This window comes from Biomphalaria glabrata, chromosome 5 (assembly GCF_947242115.1).
Source record: "Biomphalaria glabrata chromosome 5, xgBioGlab47.1, whole genome shotgun sequence".
Classification (NCBI taxonomy): domain Eukaryota; kingdom Metazoa; phylum Mollusca; class Gastropoda; family Planorbidae; genus Biomphalaria; species Biomphalaria glabrata.
Genome location: NC_074715.1, coordinates 16,318,250 through 16,330,793, shown reverse-complemented (window position 1 = coordinate 16,330,793; position 12,544 = coordinate 16,318,250). Strand labels below are relative to the sequence as shown.

General features: G+C 36.5%; 1 protein-coding gene across 1 annotated transcript in view; it reads right to left on the bottom strand.

Annotated features, from left to right (window-relative positions):
- LOC106074122 (glutamate receptor ionotropic, NMDA 3A-like) overlaps positions 1-12,544 on the bottom strand; it is a 177,335-nt gene that overhangs the window by 60,664 nt on the left and 104,127 nt on the right. The window contains exon 7 of the mRNA XM_056030168.1: positions 254-387. Within this exon, the coding sequence (XP_055886143.1) occupies positions 254-387 (134 nt within the window). The remainder of the gene's footprint in view (positions 1-253; positions 388-12,544) is intronic.

Below are 12,544 nucleotides of genomic sequence, written 5' to 3'. Positions count from 1 at the left end.
ATCCACGTTACAAAACAACAGCAGAGACAACATCCACGTTACAAAACAACAGTCGCGACAACATCCACGTTACAAAACAACAGCAGAGACAACATCCACGTTACAAAACAACAGTAGAGACAACATCCACGTTACAAAACAACAGTCGTGACAACATCCACGTTACAAAACAACAGTCGTGACAAGATTGAAATAAAACACAAAAGCATCCCAACCATCCAAGCTACAACTACAAGGTAAGCCTGGTACTTACATCACCCAGTCTATACCTTCATCCGTCTTAGGCACAGGGTAGCGGTCAGCCACGGACACGAGTTTGCTGCCTCCATTTTTTAATGAATCGTGTACCGCAGAGCCTGGTAACAAGCCAATCCGAATGTCTTGAAGCTGAGAAAGCAGAAGATGAAAACATTAAAAACATGAATTCAGGTTATGGAACAAACATGTGACAAGAAGCAATCAGGTGAGAAAAGCAAAACATTGTTCAAATGAAGTGATCGAACGAGCAGGTCCAACATCTCTTTCAATAACTGTCCTAAATCAATTGAATGAAACTGAAACATTGACATTGTCCGAAAGCTTACAGGAATTAGTTCGACAAAGTTGATATTGAAATATAGAATTTATCAAAATACTTAAAAGGCCATGTTGTCATTTTATTACAAATTGATAAAGAAGATTATACAGAGAGTTGGTGTCAACTGTTGGACGCACCCTTGCGGGTTAGTAGTAGGTTAGTTGCTTACACAAAATCTGTTTAGATAAAAGCTGCGGTTAAAATGAACAGCTTTTAAGTCTTATTAAATGCATACAATATGAAAACATAGTTTTTAATACAAAAGCGCATCCATAAGGATTGTGTGTACTCTAAACTATTACACTTATTAGTTAAATATCAATACTTTATAATTAGTACTAAAATTAATTTATTATAGACAAAAAATTTCTTGCATTTTTTAATTCCATAGTATGCGAGAATAACACTATCTACGTCTTATATTGAATCTTATCTTATCTTATATAATATAGACGTTACTTTAAAAAGAAAATGATTACGTCCTACGCGTCATGCATTCAGTCATGCACATTAACCAATGACTTAAATTCTGCCAAGTCACTGGTTTTCCTGGCTAGCTCAGGCAACCCATTCCATGCTCTAATAGCACTAGGGAAGAAGGAGCACTTGTACAAATTTGTCCTAACATATGGGACGAGGAATGTGCCTTTATCTTTGTGTCTTTCAGAGTATTTTATTAAATTTTGTTTTTGTATTTGAAGATTATGGTTCAGTGTTTTATGTATTATTGCTACTTTACTTTTGAGTCTTCTGTCCTGAAGGCTTTCTAAATTTAGTGATTTTACTAAAGGTGCTACTCTAGTCAAATGTGAATATTTGTTTGTTATGAATCTCACTGCTCTATTTTGTGTCTGTTCCAGTTTCTTAATGTTTTCTTGAGTTGAGGGGTCCCAAACAGAGGATGCATATTCTATTATTGGCCTAACCAAGGTTAAATAATATTTTATTTATATGTTCTTATTTGATTTATAGAAATTTCTTTTAATAAACCCTAATACTTTGTTTGATTTTTCGATATTGAAATGGTAAATGGTGTAGGTGTAGGGAAAACGGTTTACATAATTAATTTAAAAACAAACTGTTTGCTTTCGAAAAAGTGAAACCGATGCAGGTCATGCAGGCGAAGCGAAGCAACGGCAGAAATCCGAGCAGTCATTCATGAGAAGTGGTTAAGTCCAGGGAGGAATCCGACAGAGCACGTGGTGTCTGGCAGCATATGCGTCACCCAGATCGCGATGATCCGTGAGTGGCGGTTAAGGAGGTCAGAACAAGCAATCATTGCACAGTGTAGGGCGGAACATTGTCCTGTTGGGGCATAGCGTAACATTCAACAACAATACTCTAATGGTTTGCAATATTATGCACGTATATGTAAATGTATCTGCAAACGTTCAAATCTCAAAGACATAACACATTCTGTTTTTCTTCCGTTAAAACGGACGATGTTTTGGATTTATCCGAAAAACTTTTATTTGACCTCTGAACTAAGGAACAATTACGTCATCTAGGGTTGGAAAATGTATGTTGGGAGACGCAGGGGCCTGAGAACCGGAAGTCCTGGGTGCGAATCTCAATGAAGACTGAGATTTTGAATTTCAGGATCTTTAGGGCACCTCAGCTCTAATGGGTACCTGACATTAGTTGGGGAAAAATAAAGGCGGTTTGTCATTGTGCTGGTCACATGACACCCTGATTAACAGGTTAACAGTGGGCCACATAAATAGATGGCCTTTACATCATCTGCCCTATAGATCGTAAGGTCTGAAAGGGGAAACTATGGTATGGACATGAGGACATGGTAAGAGACAAACAAATCTATTATCATTATTTATAGAAATACAATTCTCCCTCTGTAACTCTCTCTCTCTCCAAGACGCAGTCAAAGTAATCTGTTTTTAATGTTGTAAAACAATATGAATACATACATTACATAGTTATACTGTATGTGAGAATATCGATTCTCTTTCTGGACTCTGAATAGCCTATGTAAATCCTTATACCGCCCAGTACCGAAAATGACCGAATTTTGACTTCGTTTCCATCACATTGGAACATTTGAGAGAGACTCATGGAAAGACATACAAGAATACATTTGGTTAAACATACTGAAACAATAAGTCTCACTTAAACCTAATGACTATACAATGACTATTTATAGCAGCAAACAAAAAAAAAGCAATTCCAAAGGGCATTCATTTTATATAACTTTTGTATTTTGTTAGCATAAGTTCAATTGTAGTCAAACTGAATTTCCATTTGATTGGATCAATAAAATTATCTTATCTTATCTTATCTTCTAATCGTGAACCATTTCTGAAAAATCATAACGTAGGCAAGTTTTGTTTCTTTGTCTTTTTGGCGCTACAGCTTTAATTTATCTAACGAAATTATAATAGAGGGGCAACTGACTTCAGGCTGAGAACCTCTGCTTGAGATACAGCGACATAGCGTAATGAGGTCATCAAATGGGAGACCATTAGCTTTGCCAAACGTGTGACCAGGGAGCTAAAAATAGATCAGGATGGCCTCCCCTTGAATAGTTGTAAAAGAAAAAGAATTGCTAAGATCTAGAAAGAGACGACGCATTATTCTCTGTATCACATGGCGTGTCTAGTAGCAGACCAATACTTCTTGCTTTTTAATTTGATCGCGTTAAAAAGTGATGACGTCATTGTAAATGAGTAATGCAATAAACATTTTTTCAATGACGTCATTAGCGACATGGCTCTCTCTCTCTCTCACTCCGTTAGACATGCTACCCTATTATTGGTGTGGAATCTAGATCTATCTAGAATTCTATATCTTCTGTTGCTTTTGTCTCTTTATACTTTTTAAATGTTTCACTTTTCTTTGTTTTAATTTTTTTGTTTTCTTTCTATAGAGCGTCGTCCGCATTTCCCTGTAGATTTCACTCCAGTCAGCATTAACTCTAAACTACCTGGTAGTGCTGTATGCACGCTAGACTGTCGTTCGGACTTATCGGTGGTCCCGGGTTCATACCCTATTCGCTGCCATCCCTCGTCGTCCTGCGGGGTTTTCGAATAGGAAGTAAATTATCTTCCACTCTGAAGGAATATCCGAAAAATGTCTGTCTGGTAAAAAGTTTGCACACGATTTTTCTCCGACACCCAATCTCAGAGCAAGCTGAAATTTTGCACAATTATTTATTTTACCTTACAATTAATGAAACAACGAAACCATTAAAAAAAATTATTAGTTAATTAACTATTGGTAATTAAATTATTTTGTTTGGTATCTTTAGCAAGGAAAAGAATTATACTTGACAGAAGTGGCGGTATAAGCTGAATTAGCCTCTTTCACAGGCCACCGCTCTAAATTGAAACAAATAATATAAAACTATAGGAGGCGCGGTGGCTGAGCAGTAAAGCGCTGGGCTACCAAACCGGGGTCTGGGGTTCGAATCCTGGTGATGACTGGGATTTATTATTTCAGGATCTTCGGGCGCCTCTGAGTCCACCCAGCTCTAATGGGTACCTGACATTAGTCGAGGAAAAATAAAGGCGGTTGGTCGTTGTGCTGGTCACATGACACCCTCGTTAACCGTAGGCCACAGAATCAGATAACATTACATCATCTGCCCTATAGACCTAAAGGTCTGCAATGCTAGTGCTATTAGAGCATAGAATGGGTTGCCTGAGCTAGCCAGAAAAACCAATTGATACAATTATTCTTTGCATACGCTTTTTTTTAAAAAGTATTTCTTAATGTTGCTCCTGTTTTTAGTGTGTTAGGTCTAGTTCATGTAGGTATTTAGTGGTCGTGTGTCTCTACATATTGGAGTTCTATTTTAAAAAAAAAGATATACACACTGTGACACACACACACACACACACACGTGGCTTATGCCTCTTATTCTGGGCTTCATGCCTGTTTGTGGTAATGATTTCAATTAATTATAGAAAAGCTTTGCTATCGTTCAATTACTAGGCTGTATTGTTTTGTTACACAATATTGTAACGATAATACACAATATAATTAATATGTACCAGATCCAAATAAGTTGCGTTAGATGGGACAAATATGTTGGGTCTTCATTGTAACATAAAATTCTGCAAGATTTCGTAATAACATGATAAATTTGAAATTTTGAAAAGAAATGAATTTTAAAAAGTTTGAATGAATTTGACCTAAAAACAATTTAACAAAATAACTTTAAATAAGTATATAACTTTGTTTTCAATCACAGACCTACCAATCTAGGCTGCATAACCTATCAATTTGTACTAGAGTATAAGTCATCATGAATGTGACCAGTCACCTCATCCCCTGTCACGCCATCCCCAGTCACTTCATCCCCGGTCACGCCATCCCCAGTCACTTCATCCCCGGTCACGCCATCCCCAGTCACTTCATCCCCGGTCACGCCATCCCCAGTCACTTCATCCCCGGTCATTACATCCCCGGTCACTTCATCCCCAATTAAATATTTGTTTCTTATTCATTGTTTAGTTGTGCTGTTAAGGCTTTGACTTTAAGCCCTCATTTTATCTAATATATAAATAGGATTATCTTGAATTCTTTTTGATATTTTTTTTACATGTTATTATTGTGTTTATAGTGTTCCCCTTCCAATTTACATTTTTGATGAGAAATAAAACATTGTAACTCTGGGTGTGTACTTAGCTATAGCACTTCTTTTGGATGTGGGGGATGTAATATTATAATATTATCTTGCGCATGACGTAATGGTTAAAGGCCAAGGTGTGGTATGATCATGCCGCTGATAGCTCGTGACGACCATCTTTTACTTTATTTATTTTTCAATCGCTCTTTCTTAAAAATGGGCGCGTCATATTTAGCCTTGAAATAAGGTTTTATTTTTTCTAATAAAGGCTGACTTCACACATCCTCAGGATATCATGTCGCCTAGATAAGTTTTGCTTTAATTTCTTTTCAACATTGCATTAGAAAACTGTGTTATAGGCAAAGAGAAATAGAAACATTGTCCAACAATATGAGTCGATAGATCGTCTTCTGTACTTACAAACAATATCCTATCTTTCTTTTGTAGATGAACACAAAAACACTTTTTTTTTATGCATGACCTCTATATTTGTACATGTTCAATTTTTATAGTATATAGAGGCATTCAATTTTATTCTTATCTAATATGCTACACTTTTTGTCATGTAAATAAAAAAATGAATATATTGAATATTTGCTTGTTTCATGATTTTACAATTTTATTTGTTAGATAAAATGATCAGATGATGGAAAGAACATGGGGTGAAGTAACTGACTATGAAATGACCGGGAACCTTCATGAAAATAAAGGTATATGGTTAAATCAGAAACATTTTATAGGTCAGAGGGTCTATGTCTCAATACCGGAAACCAACAATAATATTCTGAAACTTTATTTTAAACACCGAAATAGGTCCATAAACTATTGTACTATGTGCTAAAAGATAAACCCAGGAAAGTTCTCCTTTCAGACCTTGCGATCTATAGGGCAGACGATGTTAAGCCTTTAAGGTCATCTATTTCATTGGTCAACGGTTAACGAGCAGGGTGGTATGTGGCCAGCACAACGGCCAACCGCCTTTACCTTTCCCAATTAAAGTCAGGTACCCATTAGAGTTGATTGGATTCATGGGCACCCTAAAAATCCCGAAATTCAAAATACCAATATGTACCTAGATTCGAACCCAGGATCCCAGGTTCGGAAGACAAACAATTAACCACTCAGCCACCACTCAGCCCAAACTGCAAGTTAGAGCAGGCTAAAAACATTAGAGTGGAAGGGAGAGTTTACGGGGGAGGGTACATTCAGAGGCGTGGCAGTTGATTGGTGTGACCCGGTGGGGTTAGACAATGGTTTTACTTCCAGTGCCTCACAAACACCTCTTCCTAAAATACACTTCCCAATACAATCCATCGTTTTGTGTTTGGTCTTTGATGCAATGTTCTAGAGTTAGTGCACAAAACAGTAAATGACGTCATTGACTTTTGTGTAGATCTGGGAATAAAGAATTTGGCTTATTGTGTGACTAATTGAATTTGGATGCACAGAGCCACCAAACCAGTTAGATCTAGATTGCGTCCATCTAACCAATGCATTCATCTATTGATGGACATTTGCCATTCGATACTGCACGTACGGCTCCAGCGGACCACCAATCAAGAAGATACCACCGCTCTCCTTTCGGCAAAGATCCAAAAAGTTCAAATACTCCCGGGAGATTTAATGATATCATTGTTCTATGGGACGAGAGAGAGAAGAAAGATGGCGGACAGAAATGACCATTTCGATAGAGTCAGTGACTCTTTTTAAGTAGATAAAAACTCTTTTTAAAAGTTTTAATAAAAAAATACAGAGAAAACATTAAGATTGTTTAAACGTCATAGCTGACAAATATGGCGTTGTTTGCTAATGGAACAGATTGTCTATAGGGAAAGGCAGTCCAAGTTTAAGTCGTTATATTGTTAGTCGCCCAAGAATGCGATCTGTCCACTTTTTAATGTCAGTTCCCCAGAGACTGCACGAAGTCTAGAAGACCTTACGGGTCCCAATAATTTCACGTAGACTCTACATTGATTCAAAGATTCTACAGTCTACACGGTCCTCCGCAGAAAGTTAGAGACTCTAGGCTCTTATGGATTCAAAATAGTGTAACATGAAATAAAAAGAAAATAATTAAAATCTTCTTTACTAGTGCTACAAATATAAATGGCTACATTTAAGTCTCTAACGTAAACCGTTGCTACAGTAATGGGTTTGTCGCGATAATGTAAACAATGTCAAGGATGCTAAATCGAACTTCAATGCTGCCAAATAAAGTTTTAAACAAATTGAGCTAAAAAGGAAGACCTTCAAATAATTTCGCAAGTGCTAAAAGTGCATAAAAATAAATACATAAAAAACCCGGATACACCAACAAGCCAGCTTTTTATAGTGTCTCCGAATATAAAAATAGCTAATGCTAATTTAAAAAAAGTGATATTCACCTTGATATTTATACGTTGAATTCAACAAGACAAAGTGGCCAAAATTAAATTTTGCTGATAGATCTATAATCATATTATACAAAGTTATGTTCAGTATTTTACAGGACCTATTTAATACAGATGTCGCTGGATGTCTTTGTCAGAATAGACTAAAATTGTATTTCATTCAGATATTATTACAATTCCCCTTATTAGCTTGCAAATTCTTCAAGGGTGGAAACTGGGTGGATAAGGATTTCGAAAACGGCTCCAACAATTTTCCTAAAAATGTGACTGTTGATGTATATTTTATCTTTGTTAATAAAAATTACTATCTCATTGGCCACACATTGAACATTCTGGTTATAATATTTTAAAATATCATTATCTTAAAATCTAACGTGGCTATAATGAGCATTCTTTCAGCGGGTATTCCCGCAATCGACTCAATTGTTTCTTAGTATTGGTAAAGAGTTAAATACATAAACAAATGTTCAGAAACATTTGGCGCACCGACTTATGTAGGAAACTTTAATAGAAGAAATTGATAATGCAATCGAACTGGAAAGACTCATTGCACTACTGAAGTATTCCAAGCAGTAGAAGAAATAGAAAGAATGAGAAGATAGGTCGCCATCAGCTTCGTCAAGAAAAACAAATTTGATTTAAAAAACAAACATTGTCTATGTTACTTGTTAAAGTATTCTTGGTTAATAAGGTTAAAAGTCTTTGATAAAGAGGTCAACCCAGAAGAAATCTTCGGACACACAGCAATCAGCATGACCGAGAACTGAGACTCACGTCCAATCTACGGCCTTTTTTTTTTGCCCACAAAGTCAGCTTATTGTGTTCTGCAGGCAAAGTACAAGTGTGTATCAGAGAGAGAGAGAGAGAGAGACAGAGGAGAGACAGAGGAGAGAGAGAGAGAGACAGAGGAGAGAGAGAGAGAGAGAGAGAGAGCAGTTCAAAGCCCGCGCAAGTAGTATTGATTTCTTCAGTTTGCTTCTAGAGTCTAGCAGACGACAGTGCAATGAGACAGGGGGGGGGGGGGGTGATGGGACTGAAGTTCACTGGGTTTAAAAACATCGGGAAAACCCTTAAAGTAAAATAAGACATACGCTAGAAATGAAATGTTTTAAATAGTGGGGAGAAAAAAGAGAAAGTTGGAAAACGGATTTTTCCGAACGACTGGTCAAGCATAGCAGTACGTAATTAATCTAAAGCAGCGCGATGCTCGCTGAACCAATGTCTGACGTGGGTAATCTAAGACTGGTTCATTGAAGATGTGTACCTAAACGGCTTGGGCCTATCAAGTTTATATGTCTAACCATAAACACGTCATTATTTGTTCTCACACTATGTCATTGGACCCTTGCAGAGTTGATGGGGGATAAAGCAGCCAAGCCAATTGCACTGATGTGTCCGGAGATAAAACCAGACCTTTACGTTGTTATACCAGATAACTATGTGGTGTCACTCTCAGATTCTCTCTCTCTCTTCTCATTTTTCTCTTCCTACCAGGGCTCTCAAAGATTTTCCAGCAGGGAACAGTACCAGTTAAAAGAAAGAGAGGCAGACAAAGTAAGCCATGAACAACTTAAACGTATTGACGGGTCTGGCTATGGAAAAACTGACACTAGCAAAGGAGACAGAGAGGAATGGGGAGAGATGGTTTTCAGGTCATGCCTGGTGCCCCAGCGATCGAATATACTAGGTGACAGGTGAAGGTGAAACATAATCAAATTTTACGCAAAGTTTAGGGCCTTGAATATGTTTGTGAAGTCAGTCTTCGCTATCCCCTCGACTGATATAACAACAAGGTATAGTATTATTTTAGATTACTTCCAGAGTTGCCTAATCTCTGTACTTTAGTTTTCATATTTTGTTCTTTTTTTTTTCCATTTTAATTTGTTCTCATATTGTGGAATAGTGGTACCGCGATTATTACTATTACCTATGCGGCCGCAGTGGGCCCCGCACTTTCATAGGTCTCGCGCATATTCTAGGTGTATATTATTAAATTAAACCATTATAACTTATATTATAGGTTTCTCACGGACTCCTCATTTTCTACGGGCTCGTGAAAATTTCATAAAATCATAAAAATCTCCTGAAAAATAGACAATATTGTCATATTGGGGTGTCATTCAATTATTTGAGGTCAACAATTCACGAAGATAGATTGAACAATTTGGCAATACTTGCTATTGCTTTTGAGCGTGATCTATGTAGGAAACAGAACTTAGATGATCTACTGTATGACTTTGCTACACGCATGGCTTGTAAAGTTAACATGATCGTGATATTGTACTTTATTTTTATATTATATTTATTTTCTAATACAAAATCTAAATTTTCACTTATTATCTTTATCCCAACCAAGACTGGGCTCCGCGCAATCCGTTTCGCCTAGGGCCCCGCAATGGTTAGGGCCGGCCCTGATTGTGCGTTTTCGTAAAAAAAAAAAAAAAAAAAAAAAGCTTGAAATCTGCTTAACTGAAGCGTCATCTTATAACAAATCATAATGAACTAAAATATCAACTCGTACGTTTCTCTTTCTAGATATACCGCTATTCTATGCCTATGCAAACCAGAACAATATTATTAGCATTGCGACAACAGTGAACGAAAAAAATTCTTAAAGCTTCATATATTATTGCAGTGATGCCCAAAATACGGCCGCGGGCCAGATCCGGCCCGCGACGTGGTTCCACCCGGCCCGCCGAAACGTCGGTACAAAGTGTAGAAATTCCCCATCCAAGAAGAAAATGTTTAAAAGTGAATCTTTACCCTCACTTTTTGTCTGATGGATTGGTACCATGACCTTTAACATTTGTTTAAGAAATATTACTCTGAATGTAGAATTTAGCTCGAAAAGCGAACGGATGTTTACTTTTTTGTGGGACATAAAAATAAACCAATATATTTGTTTTATAATGAAAGAGTGGCTGTTTAAAAAAAACAACAACAATATATAAAAGGCATTGTAGGGCCTATAACAAAATATGACGTCAATCTTGGTTTGAGCCGGGAATAAAATGATAGTGAAACTATGCCTAGAGATTGTAGGATCGTTGAGACTATTTACCAAATAGAGACATGAAAACGAGTCTGCAAGCTACACCGTTACTCTTAAGTAGATAAATGAAGCCATTTTTTTCGACGCGTAAAAACACTTCAAATATCCCATTAATGAATATAATTTTAGATCCACTGGTTTCTAACCAAGTAATTGTAGGTCAATTTCACTTCGTTTCCGGATCTTTTCGTTGATGTGGCCCGCGAAACGGGGGTTGGAAATTAAAATGGCCCTCAAGTCGAATTAGATTGGGCATCACTGTATTATTGCATTACAAATAGGGCAGAGCAAAAAAAAAGGCACACTAGGTGGAGGAGATTTATATTTTGTTACAAAAAAATCAAATTAATCCTTTACAATTGTGTTCTAAAATTGAAAATTTATTTTTCTTTTTAATGTTAACAAATCGATTATTTTATTCTGGTAAACCACTTTTAAAAATGTAGTTTATTATATATATTAGCCTTACCGTATACAATCATCATAGGATCTCTGTAATTTCACTTCGAAGACGGTTTTATTGATTTTACTTCTAAATTACAAGGTCTATGTGTATCTATGAGAAAAAAAAAAGTCTCATCTTTTTGGCAACATTAGGAAAACTCGAGGTCGACCGTTATATTATTTTTTTAAAAATCTTTCATCATCGTAAAATTAATCTTGACTAGAATATTTTATGAATGAAAATTTTCCGAATGACGTTAAAAAAAAAAAAAAAAAAAAACCAACAACAGTAAAATTTGACACCACTGACGTAACTGGCTTACAGAGTTACAGCACTACACTAAAGCATTTCTTTGCCAACATGAACTCGTTTGAACGAATCAATAGGCCCTAAATAAAACTTTACACACTATCTTATTGTAGGCTCGTTTAGTCTTTAGAGTCTAACTTTCTAGCTCTCTCTCTCTCTCTCGTCCCAAGCTACTACTACTCCTTTTATATCTTTTTCCTTAGAATAAAGACCCGTGACATCTCAATACCATGGAGTTCTTTTTTTAACCTATGTAAATTAAATTCCCCTGCTGTAGTCTTGAACTAAGTTTGAATCGGCGTCTCTCTCTGACATCAAAGCGTGGTAACGCGTGACCTAATTAGAGGTAGGTAAAACTGTCCTCATTTTGTGACCATCGCCATGTATATCGACATTTAGAACTAACAGAACACAAAAGCAATTCCTCGCGGGCTTACCCGATAGATTATATTCGTCATTGCAAACATGTTTACAAAAAGAGTTCGTGGGTAAATATTTTATCTTATCATTCAACCTCGCGAGGCTAGGTCAGCTGGGGCTATAACTTATAACCATAAAGACATCCCACGCTTACGTAGTGAGTTATCATCTCAGACCTTGTTCCAAATTCACATTTGACTAGAGTAACACCTTTTAGTAAAATCAATAAATTTAGAAAGCCTTCAGGACTCAAAAGTAAAGTAGCAATTATACATAAAACAGTGAACCATAATCTTCAAATACAAAAACAAAATTTAATAAAATACTCTGATAGACACAAAAATAAAGGTACATTCCTCGTCCCATATGCTAGGACAAATTTGTACAAATGCTCCTTCTTCCCTAGTGCTATTAGAGCAAGGAATGGGTTGCCTGAGCTAGCCAGGAAAACCAATGACTTGGCAGAATTTAAGTCATTGGTTAACATGTATGACTGAATGCATGGCGCGTAGGACGTAATCATCTTCTTTTATGAAGTAACGTCTGTATTAAATAAGATAAGATAAGAATGAAAACATGTCCATGTTGCTGGATGCAACGTTTGAATGCCTGATGGACAACATGATAACAACAGCGAAATAAATACCAGTTCAGGATTCGAACTAGAAACCATTCCCCTAGCCATCCTTATCGATCAGTCTTCACGTTCATAATGTTTAATAAATCAGAAAAACTTGTAACCAAAGAAAACAAATTACAGAAAAAA